Source organism: Ailuropoda melanoleuca, chromosome 5, assembly GCF_002007445.2.
Source record: "Ailuropoda melanoleuca isolate Jingjing chromosome 5, ASM200744v2, whole genome shotgun sequence".
Taxonomy (NCBI): Eukaryota; Metazoa; Chordata; class Mammalia; order Carnivora; family Ursidae; genus Ailuropoda; species Ailuropoda melanoleuca.
This window is the reverse complement of record NC_048222.1, coordinates 64,065,792-64,088,803: the sequence shown is the minus strand read 5'-3', so window position 1 is coordinate 64,088,803 and position 23,012 is coordinate 64,065,792. Positions and strand designations below refer to the sequence as shown.

Below are 23,012 nucleotides of genomic sequence, written 5' to 3'. Positions count from 1 at the left end.
GCTGGGCCTGAAATCATTTGAATCTCTGCTATGTCTGATGCCTGGGGTGGGAAGACTCACACAGCTGAGGCCTAAACTGCTGGGAGCACCTCTGTCTCCCTGTGGTGCTTCTATATACTATAGACTATACTGTACTCTATACGATGGCTTCAAGGTAGCCAGACATCTTACATGTTGGCTCAGAACTACCAAGGAACATGTTTGGGGGGGTGGGATCAGGTGGAATGTTTTTATGCCCTGCCTCAGAAGTCACATTTTTTGTGCTGTACTCTATTATCAAAGCAGTTACATAGGTCTACCCAGGTTCAAGGCGAGGGAGTATTTACCCAACATCCCAACAGAGTGTCGCCGATGTACTGTAGGTCGAAAGGGTGGGACGAGATATACTGACGTGCCCATCTTTGCAATCTGCCAAACATGATTCTATTTGTTCTGTAATAGTGAAACAATAACTTCAAAGAAATTAAGCTAGAAAATATAAATAAGGGAAAACCACAAGCCACCTAATTGCATTATTCATATAAGCATATCATTGCCAATTGTGAATTTGTGCTTCCCTAATCAATTTAATCATGTGCTACCCATGGCAGCCCTAACCGTCTTTCTAGATGCAAATCTGATCCTGTCACTGCCCCTCTTAAAATGACCCATTAGTGGGGTACCTGGGTGGCTCAGTTGGTTAAGTGTCCCACTCTTGATTTTGGCTCAGATCGTGATTTCTTGGTCATGGGATCAAGCCCTGCATCGGCTCTGCACTTGGCATGGGGTCTGCTTGTCCCTCTCCCTCTGCTCCCTCACCCCTGAAGTAAGTAAGTAAGTAAGTAAGTAAGTAAATAAGTAAATAAATACAATCTTAGGAGGGGGGGAAAAAAAGACCCATTAGCTCCTTCTTGCCCCTACAATAAAATCCAAGCTCCTTAACATGGCTTACAAAGCCCTTCACACCTGGCCTTGTTTATTAATATCCAGCCTCACCTTTTGATGCTTCCTCCTTTGTCTTTTATGCTCCAGCTACACTGAACTACTTTCCAGTCTCCAAACTTTATTCTGCCTTTAGGCCTATGTACATGCTGTTTTCCCCTTTTGGGACTTTGCTATGCCCCCATGTTCCTCTCTCTCTATTCTCACGGTCTGACTGCTACTCATTTTTTCCAGACTCAGCTTCCCTAACACAGCCTCTCTCCTACCTCCCACCCTGACTGGCCAAGGGCTCTCATAGCTCCTTCCCACGTGCTCTAAAGCTCCCTATGCTAATACCTTGAGTCTGCAGCACTCGGGATCACAGCACTCATTAGCTAGGTCATATCTCTCCCTCCATCATTCCCCGTGGGAAGATGTGGCTTTGCTTTATTCACCACCATGCACAGTGCAGGGGCTCAACAAATATTGGCTGGGCGAATGAATCTGCGCCTTAACCCATTTCTGGGTTCAAGTAAACAGCTCTCCCACAAACCAAAGACAGCTATGGCAGTGTCCTGTCTTGAATCTTACAACTCAAGCAGGGCCAAAGCTGGTCAGGGTGATTTGGAAGTTTCAGGAAAATACTGCCTGTTTCATGTGGCTGGAGCGTTTCTCAACCTTGGGGAGTCACTCTACGGCAAGGCCAGGGAGTGGCTCCAGGGCATTTTCCCTCTTCCAGCAATAGTCCTGGTGGGCAGGCCTGCTTGGGAGGGACACAGCTCTGCAACAGCTGGTGCGATGTTTGTTTACTTTCTGTGCCTACATCCAGAGCCTATTTCTGGAACAGGACTGGCCGCAAGCCTGTGCCATTCCAGCACTGATCTGCCCAAGCCCTGGGTGATGAGTGCCACGTGCCAGGAGAGAACAGTGGTGGTCACCAGTCACTTAGCTTATCTCCCTGGTTGTAACCCAGCCTTCTTTGGGTATGCCACCTCATTTCTGCATTGTCCTATTGGAAATTGTCCTCACTTGGCTCTAAGAGTTAGCATTAAATATTGCCTCATTTGCTCTTTCTGTTTCACTTGAGGTAATAAGAAAAGCCCTCTCAACTCATATTTTACTGATTTGAGGAAATGCCAACTGGAGTTCCTTGGGAATTTCCAGGGTCAAAGGAAACAAATCAGCATTTCTGGCCAATGCAGTTTTTCCTATGGTTAGTAGAATTTCTAAAAGGGAAATGGAACACGAAGAGGTCATTTGACTTATTTGTGATCACACAGTAAGCCACACGACAGATAAAGACAGCACCCAAGACTCTTGGATTCGGGTTTAGTACCATTTCAATAGCTAAGCTAAGTCTATATTAATAAGTTAGCTTTGGGAGCTAATATCAAATTTGGTTTTGGTAAATGGTGCTTCACTTTTTTTGAGAGCCATCACTGGGGCACCTGGGTGGCTCAGTCAGTTAAGCATCTGACTCTTGACTTCAGCTCAGGTCTTGATCTCAGGGCTGAGAGTTCAAGCCCTGCCGTGCTGGGCATGGAGCCTACTCCAAAAAAAAAAAAAAAAAAAAGAGCCATCACTCAGGTTGTCACCTCTAAACCAATCAGAAATCAAAGTTGCAACTCACCGGACCCCCTTCGGTGGCAATCTGCCTCTACTAAAGAGTTAAGTGAGCAGGCAGCCCAAGATCTGGGACCTTCCTCCCACACCTCACCCAGGTTTTCATATGCAGCATCTCGCCCGAATTACAGAAACACTACTTTCTGGTACGGAGACATTCTCTGTCTGATGATCAGCTGCTCTTTAGGAGAGGGTTTTGAGACCTTACCGATTTTTTCCTTAAATTGTTACTGAGGAAGAATAATTTTTGTTTATCACGCAGGGAGAAGAAAACTCAGTCTTAAAAAAAAAACCAAAAAACTATCCATCCCCCTGAAAGCCATCAGATGGCCCTGTAGGAAGAGTGTGGTCTAGCAGCTGAACCCCACGGCGGGGATAGCAACTTGCAAGCTCAGTCCAGGGCCACATGATTGTCAGTGTCTGGCTTCCTTAAAGTGTCCGGGGAACACAGAGGGTCACTCTTTATGTCAAAGGTATCCTATTAAAAAGCAGGAGGAATAGAGCTAAGACCACTAATCAATTTTTAAAAAGGAAAATATGTCTGGAAATTACCCCCCTCCCCAAATTCCTGTGATTCAGCAAGTATATGGAATTACCTGGTTGATTCCCATCCTTTCAGACAAGGCAAATACTTGATTTAGATAGGAGCACATGTACTCTGCAGATTTTTAGGGTCACCCTGTTCATCATTAGGGACTTGAAACCTATTATCCAGGAAGAAGCTCCACGGAGCCACAGCCACAGAATCCTGGCCACAGAATCCTACTCTCAGAGCACCAAGGTCTGGCTTGTCAGAGGGTGCATGTTAAAATAGAAGGCTGGCAGAGGTTATCCGCCCTTCTGCATTGTCACGCACTTGTCTTTCCCTCCCCACTGCCTGGAAGCATCTCTGGGGGGGGGGCAGGTCAATAGCACCACACACACACAGCTATTCTGATGCGAAAGTTTTATATGGACAACACAGACTGAACAAGACCGGCCAGGAAAGCTGCCACAAGCAAGCTGGGTACTATTCAGGAGTGGTGTCAAATACCAACACCATATTTACAAGACTAATTTGAAGCCTGACCCCTTTTAAGTGCAAGAGGAAGTCAGGGGAGAAACCATGCATGGAATCAAAAATATACATCTACACACAAACACCCGAATTCTCACACTTTGGTCCATTTTCTCCGCAAGGAACAAACCAGACAAAGGAAAAGCGCAGCCTTTTTTCCTAAAGTCCCTATATTTATTACAAACTTAGAGAAGCCCCATACGGGCTGTGGATCCAAGGAGGCAGACTTGATTCTCCTTGGCTCCACTCACCCCTGACAATCAACCAAGGGAATGCTGGGAACGCAGGCAGGACCATCCAGAAGAGGCAAGAAAAAATATGGCTCACTTAGCTTATATATTAAACCGAAGGGTATCAGTTTCTCCAAATACTTTCATACTTGCTGCTTCACTAGATTCTTAGCGGACTTGTCATCTGCAGCAACAGAGCTCCGGCAAGCTGTGAGACACGGAGGAAAGCAGTATCTTGATCCGGCATGCACTGGGTCGGTCGCTTTATCCAAGACAGTCACACACGCCAGCCCCAAGCAAGTCCTCAGGGGCCCACAGCTGTTTGCTTTGTTGAGTGGGAGGGTGGGCTTCCCCCCACTTCCTAGATTTCTCCTTGCTGCTCCACCGAGCTCTCCGCTGTTCCCTCTGGACCCAAGACAGCTGCTCAGCGTGTGTGTGTGTGTGTGTGTGTGTGTGTGTGTGTGTGTGTGTAATTTATTGTTCCGTTGCCGCTGGCTTGTCCCCGGCTTCTAGCTTCTCAACCTGGGACTCTGGAGGAATCAGATACTGCACCTCTTCTGTACTGATGGCTACTTTATCTGGCTGGAGCCACCTCTTGAAATGTTCCAAGGTGCTAGGAGAGAGCAGGAGGAAAGGGTGGCGGCATCAGACCCAGCTGATTAATTACTTAATGATTATCTCAGTTACTCAAATGCTGCCTTCCCGCCCACCACCAATTTCTTGCTACAATTGTTTTTCACTGCTAACGGGGAGAATGACGATACTCCGCTGACAGCTGTGCATCCTGGCAGCTCAGAGGCATAATTTACCCCCTAGTGGGCACTTGGGCTATAAGCAGCACCAGGCCCCCTTCAAATGCGCAGCCTCTGAAGGCTTGGCGAGAATAGCAGAAGAGCTTACGCCTCAGTCCTTTTTTTCCTCAAAACTGGAGAGGAAATTGTCCAAGGGAGGAAACATTCAAATAAATGCCAGATTATTAGTGAGCATCTTGAAATCTCCTATACCTGAGGCAGTCTGAGACGTGATTATACTTACAGCACTTAGTTGCACTAAGCACCATGTTTGTGGGGTTTTTTGTTTACTTCATCCTATAGCAAGTTCCCAAGATGGAAACATCTGTCCAGCAATTTCTCCCACCAAGAAATAGCCACTATGCCAGAGGGCTCTTTTTTGATTTGGAACTGTGCAGGGGTGGGGGGGTGCCCCCTCCCGCCTTCCTTAAGTACCCAAGACCCTCCACTCTCAGGCTTATGAGATATTCAGAGTAAACTATAAATGATGACACATAACGTAAGCCTTATTCTGTGCTCTTCAATAGCCCAAAGTCTTAAGCCACAAACTGCCATCAGCAGATTTTAGACACCTAAAATGGGTGAACCGTGTGGTAGACAGTAGGATTTCTCAGCCCATTACTCCTCTGCCAAAGGCATGCCACAAGGAGGGTCGCCTACCTGGCCTTCACATACGTGAAGAACCACACAATTCCACTACAAGATGGCCTCTGTTTAAAACAGAAACTCTGAAGTCTACATATAAATGCGTATCTACTGTTTCTGGTGCATTTGTTCTAACACTTATCAAAAGAAGTGTTCCCACAGAGGGCAGCTCCGGGAACAGGCGTCCACAGCTCAGTGGCCTAAGGTACTCCAGGAGCATTTCATCGTCATCTACCACACTTTTCACAGAATTGTTTCAGTTGCTTCTATAGAAAAGGGAACATCACATCATTGTAGGTATTGATAAACACACGGAAACATTCACTTGGCCTTGGTGCTGATCTGATTTCAAAAGAAAAAGAATTCCTACTTGAGAATTAGGCAGGAGCAAAATTGTCTTTTCTTCTCAGAACTGGAAAGGAGGCAAATATTCAAGGGGAGAGAGAATAGAATACCAGATTATTGGTGGGTTGGGAAGGTGTGCATCTTCAAGTCTCTTGTGTTTGGGGCAGTTTAAGCCTCGACGGGGTTGAGTCTTTAGAGACGGAAAAGAGCAAAATGTGTATTATTTTCTGAACCCTCAGAAGGTAGGTAATTGGCCTGATTTTAGATGCCACACTGATTTCTGAAGACTCTGGGGACAGCTGATACAATCTTTAAGATAATATGAGGGAAAATGCTTTGCAAATTAAAAAGTAAAATCTAACAAGTTTGATTCACCTACTGTCCCCAATTTGATGATGAAGCAGCCACGCCTTCATCTGACATCATGGGACTCTTAAAATCAATGTTAACGATATGTTGCAAACTTAGGTGATGTTCCCTAAGACGTTTTGTTAAAATTCAGGCTTTTACTTCCCTCACCGATTTTTTTTTATTTTGAATAATTTCTTACTGAACTTTAAAATTCCATTAGGACTAATACTCATAGCTAACACTTACCTAGTACTTACCAGGTGCCAGGTCTGTTCTTAGCACTTAACACATAGTAACTCGTTTAACCCTCACAACAACCCAATGAGGGAAGAGCTACTATTCCTGCTTTACAGGGCAGGAAACTGAGGCACACCCAGGTTACTTCCTCAAGAACATACAACCAGGAAGTGGCAGAGTCTCTTTCCCAGAAGTCGAGCATCGTTCCTCTCTTTGCAGCAGAATGCCCTCTCCTCCTCTCTGCATCCAGCCCCCCTTGCAGATACTGTTCGAGTCCTGCCTTCTCTGGCGCAAACCCCAGAGCCCACAGGGAGCTCCATGGTCTCTCAACTCCCAAAGCATGTTCTGTCACTTCCACTCACCCAGCTCTTTTCTTATGCTTATTTTGTTAGGTACGTCTTTGTATATATTTGTCATCTCTCCCTGAATAGTTGTGGGGACCAAAAAAAGGGGGAGCTCCTAAAACTTCCTTACATCTCCCCTCCACCCCAACACGCTCAGCCCCATAACATCATAGGCAGTACCTTCACACAGCAGATGCTCGAGAAATTCATTCATTTAGTCTATACAAATTTGAATGCCTACAATATGACAGGAACTCTCCAAAGCAATGGCGAGTCATAAGTAAGACACAGTTCCAGCTGCGGATTGGTTACTACTTTCTCAAGCACATTGTATACTTAGAAATGAAGACAGTGCTTTCTCCTCAATTCTGTTCAATTTGTGATCGAGACGTAGGTGGGGTATTGGCTTTTTTTGCAAAAATAATTATCAACATCTGCCACTGGACCAAGAGCAAATGGAGCAACTGTTAAAAGGACGATTTTGAGCTCAGAAAAGCTGATGTTGATACCAACCAATATCTGGACTCAAACGTCACTCTCCCTGAATTCTTTAGAGAAAGAGAAATTGCCCCCAGTGAAATACTGTCACCTGGAACTGGACTGAGAACCAATTACCTCTCATCAGAATCAAGTCCATCCACAAAGAACTCTGATGCTAACTTTTCCTGGAGGAACCGATCCCAGCATTCCTTCTTGGCTTGGGCCAAGGTTCGAAGCATGTCCTTGGAAGTCACTTCCTGATTTAAACCTTTAATTCTTCTCAGCTTCTTCTCTAAAGAGAAGAGGAGAAGAAGCTTAACAAGGAAAGTGAGTATGAAATGAAACTAAGTCTAAAATGCAAGGTGACAGGGGCATCTGGGTGGTTCAGATGGTTAAGCATCTGCCTTCAGCTCAGGTTGTGATCTCCAGGTCCTGGGATCGAGCCCCACATCAGGCTCCCAGCTCAGCGGGAAGTCTGTTTCTCCCTCTCCCTCTGCCTCTCCCCTTGGCTTGTGCTCTGTCTCTGTGTCTCTCTCTCTTTCTCTCTCTCAAATGAATCAAATCTTTTTAAAAAATAAAAAATAAAATGCAAGGTGACAACTTAATAAATCTCTCACTGATGAGTACATCCACACTCCCTGCAAAAGAGCCCATTTTTTAAGGACAGGTAAAGGGAAATGTACATTTTTCTTTTTCCTTCACCATGTCTTAATTCTGTATTGTATCAAATACATGGTTAACCCCAGAAAGGAAAAAAGCCATAGGCTTTCATAAATAAATCAATGGCACGTTTTCTTTGAAATCACAGAAGCCAGCAGGTTATCTCTCAAAGGCATTACTTGTTTTCCCTGGCTTGACATGTGTCAACTCCTTGAAAATAGTCTCTCTGAGGAGTATATGATTTTTCTTTTTGTTATAGTGACATGAAGTAGTTTCCAAATCTCATGAGAAAGAATTAGAGAAAATGATGAAAGATCGAATGGTTCATTAGACACTAAAATTGACTTGATGAGAACTCAATAATAAGAGACCTTTAAGATCTCTATGTGTGATTAAATTCTTGATTAAAGAAAAGCAATCTCCCAACATTTTTCAAAGTTATTCAACTTGAGGCCTGGATGTCAGAACCTAATAAAAACAAACATCTTGTAATCCCAATGAGAGTGGTCCACATGGCTTCCTGATGATAGATGTTTAATTACTCTTCTTTGCATTTTAAGTGTAATTGTGGAACGACTGAAGAAGAGGAGGAAGGGGATCACCATTTGCCTTCCGCTTTAATGTAGTCTTGCTTCAACGATAATAAATGGGTAAGTGATGGCCTTTTGGGGCGGGGGGGTGAATATCAAGCCCAGACCCAATTGAAACTTTATGATTTGCAATCCTGTTTTCATTTCTAAACAAGCCACATCAGCTAGCACCCACACATCAAAACAATAACCACCCTTTGTTGCTGCAAGTTTCCACCAGGAATTTACCCATGCAAAAAACCTGCAGTTGATAAATGTTAAATATTTGAGGAGTTTTTGCCTTGAGGATGTGAATTATGTAGATCTCACATGGAGCTGGCTAAGTTTTTAACTGTTGCTCATAGTAGATTCTTTTTTTTTTTTTTTAAGATTTATTTACTTATTTGAGAGAGAAGGAGTGTACATGTGAGTGGGGGATGGTTGGGCAGAAGGAAAGGGAGAGAGAGAACCTCAAGCAGACTCCCTGTCAAGCGCAGAGCCCATCCAGGGGCTTGATCTCACAACTCTGAGATCATGACCTGGGAAAAAAACAAGAGTCGGATGTTCAACCAACTAAGCCACCCAGTCACCCCTAGATTCTTTTTGATTCAGGTCTATTTGACAATAAAAATAATATTTATATTGTCTGGCCTTGGTTCTAAAGGCGGGAGGTACTCTTTTGGGCTGAAAAAAGTCTTGCCATCTCTGAGCGTGCTCAGTCCCTAATCGGGTGTGATTTAAGTTGGGCAGGCAGAAACGCACCACTGCACACTCCCCGGCTGCCTGCCATTGTCTCCCGGATTCTGCTACAGGCACAGAAATGGCTCTTCTCCTCCTCAGAGAATGAAATTTTAATCATCATCTTTTTTTTACATTTTAGTTTTAAGTAATCTCTATACTCAACATGGAGCTCAAACTTACAACCCTGAGATCAAGAGCCAGGATCTACTGACAGAGCCAGCCAGGTGCCCCTTAATCATCTTCCTAACTGATTTTAGAAAAGATCAGTGGAGTTTTAACTTTCTGAACCAGTCTTCACCAATCAAATCATCACCAAATTCATGAAAGTTTCTTACAACCCCCAGGCACAGAGTACAAAAAGCCATAGGATCTGGTTCTCCAGCTTTCTCAGAGTGTTGCTGTATCTTCTCCTTGTCGTCATTAAGCAGATGTTCTGACTGCCACAGAACAGAATTGTCCACCTCCTTGGCCATGGCTGCAAGTGTTACTCTCCTACCTTTGGTGGCTTCCGGACAAATTTCACCTTACACCTGGATGTTTCTCATTATCCATCATTTCACTTGTGTTTTTCTCTTATCTTTTTCCTCCAGTACATTAACAAAACTCCTTTTGTTTTTCCAAGATATTTCTTAGAGATCATGTAAACTCTATTCTGATTCTTCCTTCTGCCCTTCCTCAAAAGCTTCTTCCTGAATTGCCTTTCCTTCCTCAAATAATTATTGCCGGTCTGATTTTGTGATACGTAGATGGGTCTCATGGATGTTTAATAATAAAAGGATACCACAATTCTAAAGTAATCACTTCCCTAGACTGATATTTTTCTTTCACTTGCATGGGAGAATCTGAATCTCCTTCCTGTATATGGAGCCTCTCTAAATATTAATACTTAAGAATACAGGACAGATATTTGAGGAAATATTTTTAAAAATTAAAGACTGAAAAAAAAAAAGACTAACAAGAGGTAGAATGAACTTTATGTCAACATGCTCCCATTCCAACAATCAATCTATTTAATATAACAGTTTTCTAGAACAGTAGTTTCTCAATACAGTAGTTTCATCAGAAATCCACGTGCAGCTCTGGGGTCATGGTTTTCTTTCAGGATGGCATAATGTTTGACACTTTTGAGTTATCTGAATATATGGACCACCAATAGTAGGCAAGAAGGTTCTACGGAATGCCAAGAAATGAAGCAGGATTCAGATGAAACAGTCAGAGGCAGGAGGTAACAAAGACCGTTTTAAGGGATGTACAAGGAAAACGGTGCTCCTGGGGCACCTGGCTGGCTCAGTCAGTAGAGCATGCAACTCTTGATCTCGGGCTTATAAGTTCAAGCCCCATGTTGGGTGTAGAGATTACTTAAAAAATAAAATCTTAAAAAAAAAAAGAGGAAAAGGGTACTCCTTCTCAACAACCAACCTGAAACATCCCCCCTAGAATTACATCTAACAAATACATGTGGTGAGGACAAAAAACAATAATAATTAAGAATAGAGGGGTGGGGGGCACCTGGGTGGCTCAGCTGTTAAGCATCTGCCTTCGGCTCAGGGCATGATCCCAGGGTGCTGGGATCAAGCCCTGCATCGGGCTCTGCGCTCTGTGGGAAGCGGGCTTCTCCCTCTCACACTCCCCTTGCTTGTGTTCCCTCCCTCACTGTCTCGCTCTGTCAAATAAATAAAATAAAATCTTTGAAAAAAAAAAAAAAAAANAGAATAGAAGGGTGGGTGCCTGGGTGACTCAGTCAGTTAAGCATCTGCCTTTGGCTCAGGTCATAATCCCAAGCCCCTTGTCTCCCACAGCGGGTGCTCTGCTCAGCGGGGAGCCTGCTTCTCCCCCTCCCCATCCCTCTGCCTGCTGCTCTTGTGCTCGCTCTCTCTCTGTCAAATAAATAAATTAAAAAAAAAAAAGAATAGAAACCAGGTGATGAAACAGAACTTCAACATGCTTCCTTAAAGCCACCGGCTTGTGATTCAGAAAAAAAAAAAAAAAAAAAAAAAAGCCAAACTTACCTAGAGATGCTAAATACACTTCTGAATCCTGCAAGGGAGCCCAAGGCTTTGTAGCAGGCTGAACAGCAAAATCTGGGGCTTCCCTCTGGCCTGTGCCCGCAGGGTAAGAATCCATAAAGGAGTCTGAGAAGGCATTGTTGGCACCATCTTCCTGGTCGGGATTTGGTAGACAGGAACAGATTTCAGCCCAAAGATCAGGGCCAGATCTTGTGGCTGTAGAGTCAATGCTCTCAAACATTTTCATTTGGAATCTGAGCTGAAAAATAGAAATATAAGGACTCGTTTTAAGGATATAAGTATGCAGGGGGCGCCTGGGTGGCTCAGTCGTTAAGCGTCTGCCTTCGGCTCAGGGTGTGATCCCGGCATTCTGGGATCGATCCCCGCATCAGGCTCCTCTACTGGGAGCCTGCTTCTTCCTCTCCCACTCCCCCTGCTTGTGTTCCCTCTCTCGCTGCCTGTCTCTCTCTCTCTCAAATAAATAAAAATCATTAAAAAAAAAAAGGATATAAGTATGCAGTACTTAGATATTTGTTTACCCAATGAAGGAAGGTAATAGGCTTCTAAGAAATTTCTCTAATCTTAAAGTGTCTTTTATTAGGGGCGCCTGAGTGGCACAGTGGTTGTCTGCCTTCGGCTCAGGGCGTGATCCCGGCATTATGGGATCGAGCCCCACATCAGGCTCCTCCGCTATGAGCCTGCTTCTTCCTCTCCCACTCCCCCTGCTTGTGTTCCCTCTCTCGCTGGCTGTCTCTATCTCTGTCAAATAAATAAATAAAATCTTTNTGTCAAATAAATAAATCAAATCTTTTTTTAAAAAAGTGTCTTTTATTAGATTCCTATGTTACAGATATAAAGATGACAAAAGGGTAATTGGACTTTTGGCTCTGCCCACAAGTTGTTTTCATAATAAAGTTTCTTTTTTAAAAATGTCTAGGGGCACCTGAGTGGCTCAGTCGTTAAGCGTCTGCCTTCGGCTCAGGGCGTGATCCCGGTGTTCTGGGTTCGAGCCCACAACGGGCTCCTCTGCTGGGAGCCTGTTTCTTCCTCTCCCAGTCCCCTTGCTTGTGTTCTCTCTCTGGCTGTCTCTATCTCTGTCAAATAAAATCTTAAAAAAAAAAAACTGTCTAAAAGCCAGACATGAAAGGACAAATATTGAATGATTCCACTTATATGAAGTACCTACTGCAGTGAAATTCATAGAGTCAAAAAACAGAATGGTGGTTGCCACGGGGTTGGCAGAGGAGGGAATGGGAGTTACTGTTTAATGGGTACAGAGCTTTAATTTGGGAAGTTCTAGAGATGGATGATCGTTATGGTTGCACAACCATATGTGTCACTGAACTGCACATCTAAAAATGGTTAAAATGGCCAATTTTATGTATGTTGTAACACACACAAGTTTCTAAGACATTTCCAGTGGAGACAACCATTCTGCACTTTTCTCCAAAGATCTCCAAAATGCAACCACTCTGTTCTAAGCCAATTAAATTTTGTTTTCAGTAGGACACAAACTAAAGGCCTTGCAGAGTTCCAAATACACGAGGATAATAAAAATGCTTCCTGGGGCGCCTGGGTGGCACAGCGGTTAAGCGTTTGCCTTCGGCTCAGGGCGTGATCCCGGCGTTATGGGATCGAGCCCCACATCAGGCTCCTCCGCTATGAGCCTGCTTCTTCCTCTCCCACTCCCCCTGCTTGTGTTCCCTCTCTCGCTGGCTGTCTCTATCTCTGTCGAATAAATAAATAAAATCTTTTTTAAAAAATAAAAAATAAAAATGCTTCCTGGTGAAAACTGTGAGAAAGTAATGTCATATGAAAAGCTCCATGCGCTCATTACATATAAAAGCTGGGCTATATACATTATTCTTATTTTATAAGTTCTTATTTTAATAGAAACACTGGAAGAGACATTTCCATCAGTTAACCGATGAAGGAACTGAGGATCAAAGGCTAATCAAGGGTACCCTACTGATATATGGTGTTTCCTTGACTGGAAACCAGACCTGTGCCTCTTCAAAAATCCATGTTCTCATCCAATACCACACCCTGGGGCTTTCATAATTATTTAGGCTTACAGAATGGGTTGACACCTTCTTTCCGGAGGAATCTTTTAGATTAGGAAGGCTGCCTGGGCTAAGGTCTGAATAATTCCTGAAGTGACAGCCCAGCCAACGTAAGCGCCCAGAAGATATGTCACAGCGGCCCTGGATGAATCGATGCCAGGGTCCACAGTGAACCTCCACCCCCATTCCGAAGTCGTTTGAACCCACCCAATCCAAAACTTTGCTTGCACCGAAGCTCCGATCCTCCCCCCTCCTCCCTAGGAAGTCCAGAACAGCGCAGGGAACCCTGGTGTCCAGACCCGGGCCTCAGCCATTCTGGCCACAAGGACTGGCTGGGCGGGATGAGTGAGGCCCTGAGGCCCATCTGTGGTATCCCGGGATGGGACTGGGGCGGTAAAATGCTAGGCACCCTGCCCCTCTTCACCTACCGCAACCGTCTGCCCCACAGCTCACAAACGCTCGGCTCAGTTCCGTCGCTGAAGACTAGAAAGAAATAGGGGGCGGAGTCTCCGAGTGACGGATCCCGGGAGTCCTCCAACCACCGCCCAACCTGGCGATGTTCTGTGCGGCGATTGGTTAACAGGAGTAAGGAAATGAGGAACCGAGTGCGAGAAAAAGGTAGGCGGGACTTGTCGCGGGGAAACAGTGGAGTCACATGCCCTGGGCGTCCACCTTCTCTGGGACAGGTAGATTCCACTGGCCTCTGAGTGTTCCCGGCGCGGGGACAGCGTCCTCCGCCCACCCCCTTCTCGGAGAGGGAAGCCTAGTTGCCAAGGCCTTTGAGTTTTCTTGGTTCCCTGAGCAAATTCACCTCCTGGGCAATCCTCTGGGTTGGTGTTTTGTCTCTGAAAATTTCACCCCTTTGCTACCCAAATTAGAGCACTCGGGCGGCTCGGATGGGAAAGGAGACTACTTTCCTTACTCTTACAGGAGACCCAGGTCGCATTAGCCAAGTTGTGAGACTTTCTCTTATTCATTTAGTCAATAGACACTGAGCTCCTCCTGTTGTGTTCTAGTTGTGTTAAACGGGAATTCAAGACCGATAAGCGAAGGTATGGTTCCCAAAGGTCTTTACAGCTAAATGTAGAAGGGTGCGCCATAGGGGCGGACAATTTTACAAATAACAGCAAAGAGTTACAGAAGATATGACAGAAGTGTGGCCACTGTACATAAAGGAGAGATTGGTAAGGGAGTGTGTCAGAGTTTTTTTTTTTTAAGGAGATGACCTTTGGGGCGCTTGGGTGGCCCTGTCAGTTAAGCATATAACTCTTTTTTTTTTTTAAACCATTTTTAAAAAAGATTTTATTTATTTATTTGACAGAGATAGAGACAGCCAGCAAGCGAAGGAACACAGGCAGGAGGAGTGGGAGAGGAAGAAGCAGGCTCCCAGCGGAGGAGCCTGATGTGGGGCTCCATCCGGTAACGCCGGGATCACGCCCTGAGCGCGAAGAGCGTGAAGGCAGACGCTTAACCGCTGTGCCACCCAGGTGCCCCTAAGCATATAACTCTTGATCTCAGCTCAGATCTTGATCTCGGGGTTGTGAGTTTGAGCCCTGCATTGGGCTCCACGCTGGGCATAGAGACTATTAAAAAAAAAAAAAAAAGATGATGATGACGATGACTTTTGATATCTTTCAGGGCTTATCATTTCCCTACAATGAAACCATCCCTCCTCCACTCTCCACCCCCAATTTCAAGGGCCAGTTAACTCTCTCCCCCCCAAAAAAAAACATATGACCAAAGACATCAGCCAACCATCAGTAGATATAACTTGGCTGAGGCCATACCCTTTAGATGTGTCCAAAGCCAATCTATGTGGCTATGGTGGTAACTACCACCACGTAAAAGGGAACTATGAGGAACTCTGCTGTTCATATTTATAACCATCCTTAGAGAGCATATGCACACAGAAGAAAGTGGAAAGCAAGAAGATTAGGAAGCAAAGGAGCAAACAATAGACAAGATTTTTTCAGTGCTTATTCATAGAAAATAAGTAGGGGGTTGGAGGTCAAGTCTATGAATGAGAGATTCCCCAGAGTCCTCCAACTGCCACCAGAACTGAAGACATGAATCTGGCAGCATCTGATTCATAGAAAGGCTCACTGTCATAGGTTTACAGGTGCTTCATCAAGCTACTCCATGACCTTTCAACTCACACCCTTTTCTCTGATTTTCTGCTCACCAAACAAACTCTTGATTTCAAATGTGGCCTCTCAAATATTTTGAACAAGGATGAGGGTGTCTTGGGTGCCTGGGTGGCTCAGTCAGTTAAACATCTGCCTTTGGCTCAGGTCATGATCTCAGGGTTGTGGGTTCAAGTCCCACGTCTGGTTCTCTCTCAGCGGGGAGTCTGCTTCACCCACTGTGTTCTTGTACTCTCTCTCTCAAATAAATAAATACATTTTCTAAAAAAAAAGAATGAGGGTGTCTTTAACATTTGGCACAAGTAGTAGCTGGTATAAGATGGAATACATTTTCTAACTTAAAGTTACAGTTGGCACCCTTGCAGATTCACCGATGTCCTCTAAGTTTAATTAGTGGGTGTGCTGAGTAAATTGAAACAAGATCCTGGACTTGCAAAGCGATGGTGGTCTCCCACTCCCCAAACTGTTCATACGGGGAAGCCACATGAGGGCAGTCACATTCCTCCGTCTCAGACTCTGCATTAACCACAGCGTAACCTAGCACAAATATGTTTTTTTATTTGTATGCTTAACCAGCATAGGCCTTCATTGAGATCAGGAATCATGACTTTCTTACCTCTGTATCTCCAGAGCCAAAAGATGCCTGGCAAATGTTCAAAATTTGTTAGGTATGTGAATATTTGAATTAGAACTCTCATGATCAAACCACAATGAACTGGAGCTAGAGCTTGTGATTCCCTCTTCAATTCCTCCTTCATGTTGGAACAAAGGTGATCTTTCGGAAATAGAGACCTGATCACGTCACACACACACACCCGAAAAACTCTGATGATTTCCCATTGTTTTTACAATAAAGACTTAAATCCTTATCATAGTGAGTTGGTTGGAGTTCTTAGTTCAAACAATAGAATTCATTTAACTAGTTTAAGCAGTAAAAGAAATTGATTATTAAACTGCTCTGTCCAATAGAACTTTCTGTGCTGATAGAAATTTTCTGTATCTGAGCTGTCCGATAAGGTAGCCACTAATTTCAAGTGGCTATTGAGCACTCGAAATGTAGTTTGTGCAGCTTAAGAACTGAATTTTAATTTTTCTTTCATTTTACTTAATTTAAATTTAAATAGCCACATGTGACTAATGTTTACTCCATTGTACAGACAGGATTAAAGGATACTAAGTAGTTCACAGAATCTCAAGATGAGCCAGAGAGTCATGTTTCAGGTCTATACAGCCAGGAACAGTGTCTAAACCTTACCAAGGAACTGCTCAGGGAATACCCCAATGCCTTTGAACATAGATACTGCAGCTGGCATTGCTGACTGACCACTGGACATAAGAATCTCCCCTACTGTTAGCCCTTCAAATCAGATGTTTCCAATGCTATCTTGTCCCACATGGGCTCTACACTGTGCCTGCTTCCTCTGCTGTGTGCCTCTGAACTAAAGGCCCTGACTGATCGATGGAGCCCAGGTGATGAATGCCCAAGCTGCAAGGGAATCTGGGAAGGCCAGTTTCCAGTTTCCACATCTTATAATGTGGGAAATTCCTCACACAAAAGAAGAGTGTTGAGAAGATGCTGGATATCCAAAAAATATGACAAATGTCTACTCTACATGGTCTATACCAGTGACTCTCAAAGGTAAATATGCAGACAAACCATCTGAAGATATTGTTAAAATACAGATTCTCATTCAGTAGGTCAGGAGGGAAGAAGGAACAAGATTCTGCAGTTCCAACAAGTTGCCAGGTGTTTCCCATGTTGCTAATCCAGAGACTGCATTTTGAGTAGCAGGGCTTTATACAATCCCACAAGGACATCCTCTCTAGAACGTTCCAATATCTCATTCCTTGTCTGCACTTCAGACACATTAGGAAAAATATTCTTTAAAAAAAAAAACTTTATTGAAATAGAATTCACATTCCATACAATTCACCCTTTTGTCATATAGCTGTTTTTCAGAGGCCTTGTCTTCTCTTGATTTGTCTCTGTTTCTGAGCCTGTTCTCCAGCTCTCTGTATTTTATGAGGCACTAATATCCTTTCAATAATTGCCTCTCTGATGAAGTTAACCAGAGTTGATTTCGTATTTTGAATTTAAGAACGCTGACGAATACATCTTCTGACCCACTTGCGGTTTTAATGGGACAGGAGCATATGAAAGGCAAATGGGAGCTTTCTAATCCTTCTCAGGAAGGACAGGTGTGAAGACATTGCTTCTGGGGTGTGCGTGTGTGTTTAGATGTATATATAACAGCTTTATTGAGTTATAAGTCACATACTATAATACCCTTTAAAGTATACAACACAGTGCTTCTTCGTATAGTCAAGAGTTTAGCAATCCTCATTCTGACTTGTTTTGAATAAAGCTCCTTTCGTTTTTCCAGACCCGAGGGGCTTTAAACATAGCTACATGGAATCTACACTTTTGATGAGTCATTCCCACAGCCTCTCCACTGAACTCCCATATTCACTCTCACTGCCTCTCACCTGCAACTCAACACATTCAACTCCACTCATTCAACTCCTTCAGTCACTCCATCTCTTCTCAGTCCCCGCCTCTACACTGGGCCTCGCTGATTGGCTGGTGCCCGGTGACGTCCTCACACCGCGACCCAGGATCTGGGACCTGGTTGTCATGTGGTTGGGCGGCTGCCCGTGGCTCCCAGTTCTTCTGCAAGGGTACCTCAACCTCCGGCGCCTCAGCGCTGCCAGGATTTGGGGTAGTTGTTGGGGTTCGATGGCGGAAACACTCTCGACTGGGGCCGAGGCAGCGACCGGGCTGAGGGCTCTGGCTCAACAAAACGGAGACGCTAGGGGCGACGCGAGGGGTGAGCGGCCCTCCGGGAGCCCGGAGCCGGCCCCGGAGGACGGGAAGCAGACCCCACTGAGCGAGGAGCGGGCCCCGATTGCAGCTTCGGGCCCAGGCAAGCGTAAGAAGCGACGGGACGCCACCAGGGAGCGCGTCGTGCCACCCCCGAAGAAGCGGCGGGCGGGGGTGAGCTTCGGCGATGAGCACTTTGCAGAGACCAGCTACTACTTCGAAGGCGGCCTGCGCAAAGTGCGGCCTTATTACTTTGACTTCCGGACCTACTGTAAAGGCCGCTGGGTGGGGCACAGCTTGCTGCACGTCTTCAGCACAGAATTCCGAGCCCAGCCCCTGGCCTACTATGAGGCCGCAGTCCGGGAGGGGCGCCTGCATCTCAACGAGGAGCCGGTGCAGGACCTCAGCATTGTGCTCAAGGTGGAGTCCTCATGGGTCTGTTCGGAAGCGGGCGAGGAAAGGGGGCAGGGGTCTTTTCAGAGTTAATAGGGCATAGGTGCTGGAGTAAAATCGAGGTAATTCTGAGGCGTTTTCGCTTTCACTCGGAACACTCTTCTAGCCCACTTCTCTTATCCCGTCGCCGCAAAAGTAGTCTCTGCTTCAAAACTCAGCCCATATATCCCCTCCATCTAGGCGGCTTCCTTGTTTCCAGGGGACAGAAGTTGGAATTCTTAAAGCTCCTTTTGTGCACTGTCTTGTGGCACTGGCGCTGATCACTATGTTGCGTTGTAGATCTCTGTACAAATAGTAGTAATACCGCCTGTTGTTTATGTCTCCTTACTGTGTGCTGGCACAGAGGTAAGCATTTTATGTACTTAACATTAAAGTCTAGGGGCACCTGGGTGGCACAGCGGTTAAGCATCTGCCTTCAGCTCAGGGCGTGATCCCGGCGTTATGGGATCGAGCCCCACATCAGGCTCTTCCGCTATGAGCCTGCTTCTTCCTCTCCCACTCCCCCTGCTTGTGTTCTCTCTCTCGCTGGCTGTCTCTATCTCTGTCGAATAAATAAATAAAATCTTTAAAAAAAAAAATAAAGTCTAACGACAGCCTTGTGGGGTAGGTATTGCCACCTCATTTTACCTGTGACGAAACAAAACTAAGGTAAACTTCAGAGAGGTAAGTACTTGCAACAGTGTCACCTCCAAAGCCTGAGTTCTTGTAACTACTACTTAAATTATTTATCATAGATCCTGATATGATAGAATTGTGAAATGTCGGGTATAGAGACTAGAATTGTCTAGCCCAGTGCTTTGACCCTTTAAAATTCTCACAGCTAAGAGTTACCAGACACCCCTGTCAGTAACACTCTTTTGTGAGGGGAGACAAGGTGATTTTAGCATGTGGGGAATGAGTGGTTTGAATCCCCTCTCCCATCCCAATTTTGAGAAGTACAGGTATGGCCTAATTCTCACATTTTACAGATGAGGAAACTGAGGCCCAGAAAAGTTAAGTGACATGCAGTGAGCCTGTGGCAAATCCAAGTCTAGAGACCAGATGTCTGGACTTAACAGCTTGGTGTTATTTGTTCAAGGTCACAATTAGTGATGATTTTATGGAGCTTCCCCCCCTCCATTTTAGAAAACTTTACCTTTTATTTATTTTTATTTTTAAAAAAAAGATATTTATTTATTTATTTAGAGACAGAGAGCAGGGGGAGGGGCAAAAGGAGAGGGAGAGAAGCCCAAGTAGACTCCCCTCCCAGTAGGGAGCCCAAGGTGGGGCTCAAACCCACCACCCTGAGATCATGACCCTGGCAGAAATCAAGAGTTGGACGCTCAACCAACTGAGCTACCCAGGCACCCCAGAAAACTTACCTTTTAAATATAATTTTATTGTAGAGAAAATACAAATAAAACCAAAAAACTTTCGTAATCCCACCACCCAGAAATACCACCAAGACATTTTTGTGTATGTCCTTCTAGTACTTTTTCAAAGCCTGCTCTCTGCCTGTGTGTCTGTATTTTTATAAAATGAATACACTGTGCATGCTGTATTTTCTGCTTAAGGATGTACTGTGACCATTCTGTGTCAGTAAGGAACAGGAAGCTGTGTGAAGTTCATACAGATTGCTTGTCTCTGGTCTGATGAGTTGTCTGTGTCATTTGCAGGACAATGACTTCTTGAGGAACAGAGTGCACAGGCACGAGCCACCAGTCACAGCAGAGCCCGTCCGCCTGCTAGCTGAGAATGAGGATATGGTGGTTGTAGACAAGCCTTCTTCCATTCCTGTCCACCCTTGTGGCCGCTTCAGACACAACACTGTCATCTTCATCCTGGGCAAGGAGCACCAACTCAAGGAGCTACACCCATTACATCGGCTTGACCGCCTTACCTCCGGGGTCCTCATGTTTGCCAAGACAGCGGCTGTCTCAGAGAGAATTCATGAGCAGGTTCGAGACCGGCAGGTGAGCTGGGCTTTTGTCCCCTGCATGCCGCTTCCTGGGCTCTGTATCAAAAGTGTGTCACTGAGTTCTAGTGAAGTAGGCCTTCATGTTATCTTGCCAAGCTTCCTATGCTCAGGAAGGTCAACACTGAAAATGCGAAAGACAGGTTATTATCTCTTATGTTTCAAAGATCTTTAGAGGTGGCTTGTACACTGGGTCTCTTGATAGTTTGAAGTTTTAAAGTGCTGACAGGCTGACCAAGGTGTTTATTGGTTTTGTTTGGTTTTTTATGACTAAGATTTCTAAGATTGTGGGGAGAGCCTACTTGGTAGAAAGGTTCTGGATGAAGTTGGAAGAGGCTTGGGTAGAAGAGTTAAGTGGTAGTGACTGTGGTCTTAAGACTTGTAACTCTGGGTCTGACTGTGATACATTTAGTGAGTGTTTACTGTGTACCAGGCTCAGTACCAAGTACATTAGAGTGTAACTTACTGAATCCTTATAACAGTCCTGTGAGGTAAATGCTTTTCTAATCTTAACGTTTTCTAGACAAGTTAATGGAATTTAAAGAGGCTAACTATTGTACCCAGAATCATACAGCAGGCAAATGGTGGAGCTGGGGTTTGAATCCTCTTCCATCTGACACTGATGCATTTCTCACCACTGTATTGGATCTGAACTTCATGAGTTTAGGCTTCGTGCTGACTTTCTCCCTCTTTCCTCCTATGTAGCTGGAGAAGGAGTACGTGTGCCGGGTAGAGGGGGAGTTCCCTACTGAGGAAGTGATCTGCAAGGAGCCCATCTTGGTGGTATCTTACAAGGTAGGGGTGTGCCGCGTAGATGCTCGGGGCAAGCCCTGTGAGACAGTGTTCCAGAGACTGAGCTACAATGGACACTCCAGTGTGGTGCGGTGCCGGCCACTCACAGGCCGCACTCACCAGATCCGAGTCCACCTCCAGTTCCTGGGCCACCCCATCCTCAATGATCCCATCTACAACTCAGTTGCATGGGGCCCCTCCCGGGGCCGGTGCGGCCATATTCCCAAGACAGATGAGGAACTGCTTCGGGACCTTGTGGCAGAGCACCAGGCCAAACAGAGCCTGGATGTGCTAGATCTCTGTGAGGGCGATCTGTCCCCAGGACTCATAGACTCTACAGCTCCCTCCTCAGAGCTAGGCAAGGACCACCTAGAAGAGTTGGCTACATCTGCCCAGAAGATGGATGGAGCAGTCAAGGCAGCTCCTCAGAATCTGGACACAATGGCCTTGGCACCAGAGAAGACAGCTGAAACAGATGTTGTGAATCAAGAGATAGACCCCCTTTGTGCAGAGTGCCGGCTGGTGCGACAGGACCCCTTGCCCCAGGACCTTGTGATGTTCTTGCATGCTCTGCGCTATAAAGGGCCAGGGTTTGAGTACTTTTCACCCATGCCTACCTGGGCACAGGATGACTGGCAAGAAGACTGAGGGCTATGGCCAGTGGAGGGACTGCTGCTTGAATTGGAAGAGGAATGGGCCATGGAGTAGGAGCTGACCTCATGGGCTGGTACTCAGGGTTTCTACAGAAGTGAGGTTGGGCTCTTAGGATCTCTTTATACTCTCTACCTCCTCCTTTCCTCTCCCTCTAGCTAGAGTTAGGGAGCTTGTTGGTTTGTAAATATATCCCTTTTTTTGACACCTTGTATGTCTGGTTTTCTTAATTTTTTTTTAAATTGAGGTAAAATTCACGTAATGTACAATTAACCATCTTAAGATACACAGTTTAGTGAATTTAGTACATTCACAAGGTTGTGCAAGCATCACCTCTTGTCCAGTTTGAAAACATTTCCATCACCCAAAGGAAACCCATACCCATTAAACAGTCACTCTTCAGATCCCCTTTCTCCTAGCTCTAGTGACCATTAATCTACTTTCTGTCTCTATGAATTTGCCTATTCTGGACTTTTCATATAAATCGAATCATACAGTATATGACTTTTATGTCTGTCGTCTTCTGCTTAGCGTAATGTTTTTAAGGTCTGTCCAATTTATAGCATGTATCAGTACTTCATTCCTTTTTCTTTTTCTTTTTCTTTTTTTAAGATTTTTATTAGAGACTTTCAATGGGTATGGGATTGTTCTCAGTTCTTTTTTTTTTTTTTTTAAGATTTTATTTATTTGACAGAGAAAGAGACCGTGAGAGGGAACATAAGCAGGGGGAGTGGGAGAAGGAGAAGCAGGCTTCCCACTGAGCAGGGAGCCCGGCTCAGGGCTTAATTCCAGGACCCTGGGATCATGACCTGAGCCAAAGGCAGACACTTAATGACTGAGACACCCAGACGCCCCTGTGTTTTCACTTCTTTCAGGTATACTAAGGAGCGGAACTGCTGGGTCATATGGTAATTCTATTTTTAACTTTTTGAAGACTCACCAAACTGTTTTCCACAGTGACTGAGCCATTTTACATTCCCCCTGGCAATGCACAAGGGTTTCAATTTCCCCGTTTCCTCACCAATACGTGTTACTTTTCATTGTTCTGATTATAATTAGCCTGGTGGGATTGAAGTGTTCTTGCATTGTGGTTTTGATTTGCATTCCCTATTTAGGATCTCTGAGCATCTTTGCATGTGCTTCCTGGCCATTTAC

General features: G+C 45.0%; 2 protein-coding genes across 2 annotated transcripts; one reads left to right on the top strand and one right to left on the bottom strand.

Annotated features, from left to right (window-relative positions):
* Positions 1-4,246: 4,246 nt before the first annotated feature.
* On the bottom strand, positions 4,247-13,546 carry CCDC32 (coiled-coil domain containing 32). Its single transcript, XM_002913220.4, has 4 exons — positions 13,471-13,546; positions 10,983-11,238; positions 7,139-7,295; positions 4,247-4,423 (listed from the first exon to the last, which is right to left on the bottom strand). Exons 2-4 carry the CDS (start codon positions 11,224-11,226, stop codon positions 4,285-4,287), a joined length of 540 nt encoding a protein of 179 aa, XP_002913266.1. The 5' UTR covers positions 11,227-11,238; positions 13,471-13,546; the 3' UTR covers positions 4,247-4,284.
* A 4,243-nt stretch (positions 13,547-17,789) lies between these two features.
* RPUSD2 (RNA pseudouridine synthase domain containing 2) lies at positions 17,790-22,573 on the top strand. The gene is made up of 3 exons (XM_002913263.4): positions 17,790-18,427; positions 20,116-20,412; positions 21,120-22,573. The coding sequence occupies exons 1-3, from the start codon at positions 17,822-17,824 to the stop codon at positions 21,852-21,854; spliced, it is 1,638 nt and encodes a 545-aa protein (XP_002913309.2). The 5' UTR covers positions 17,790-17,821; the 3' UTR covers positions 21,855-22,573.
* Positions 22,574-23,012: the final 439 nt, after the last annotated feature.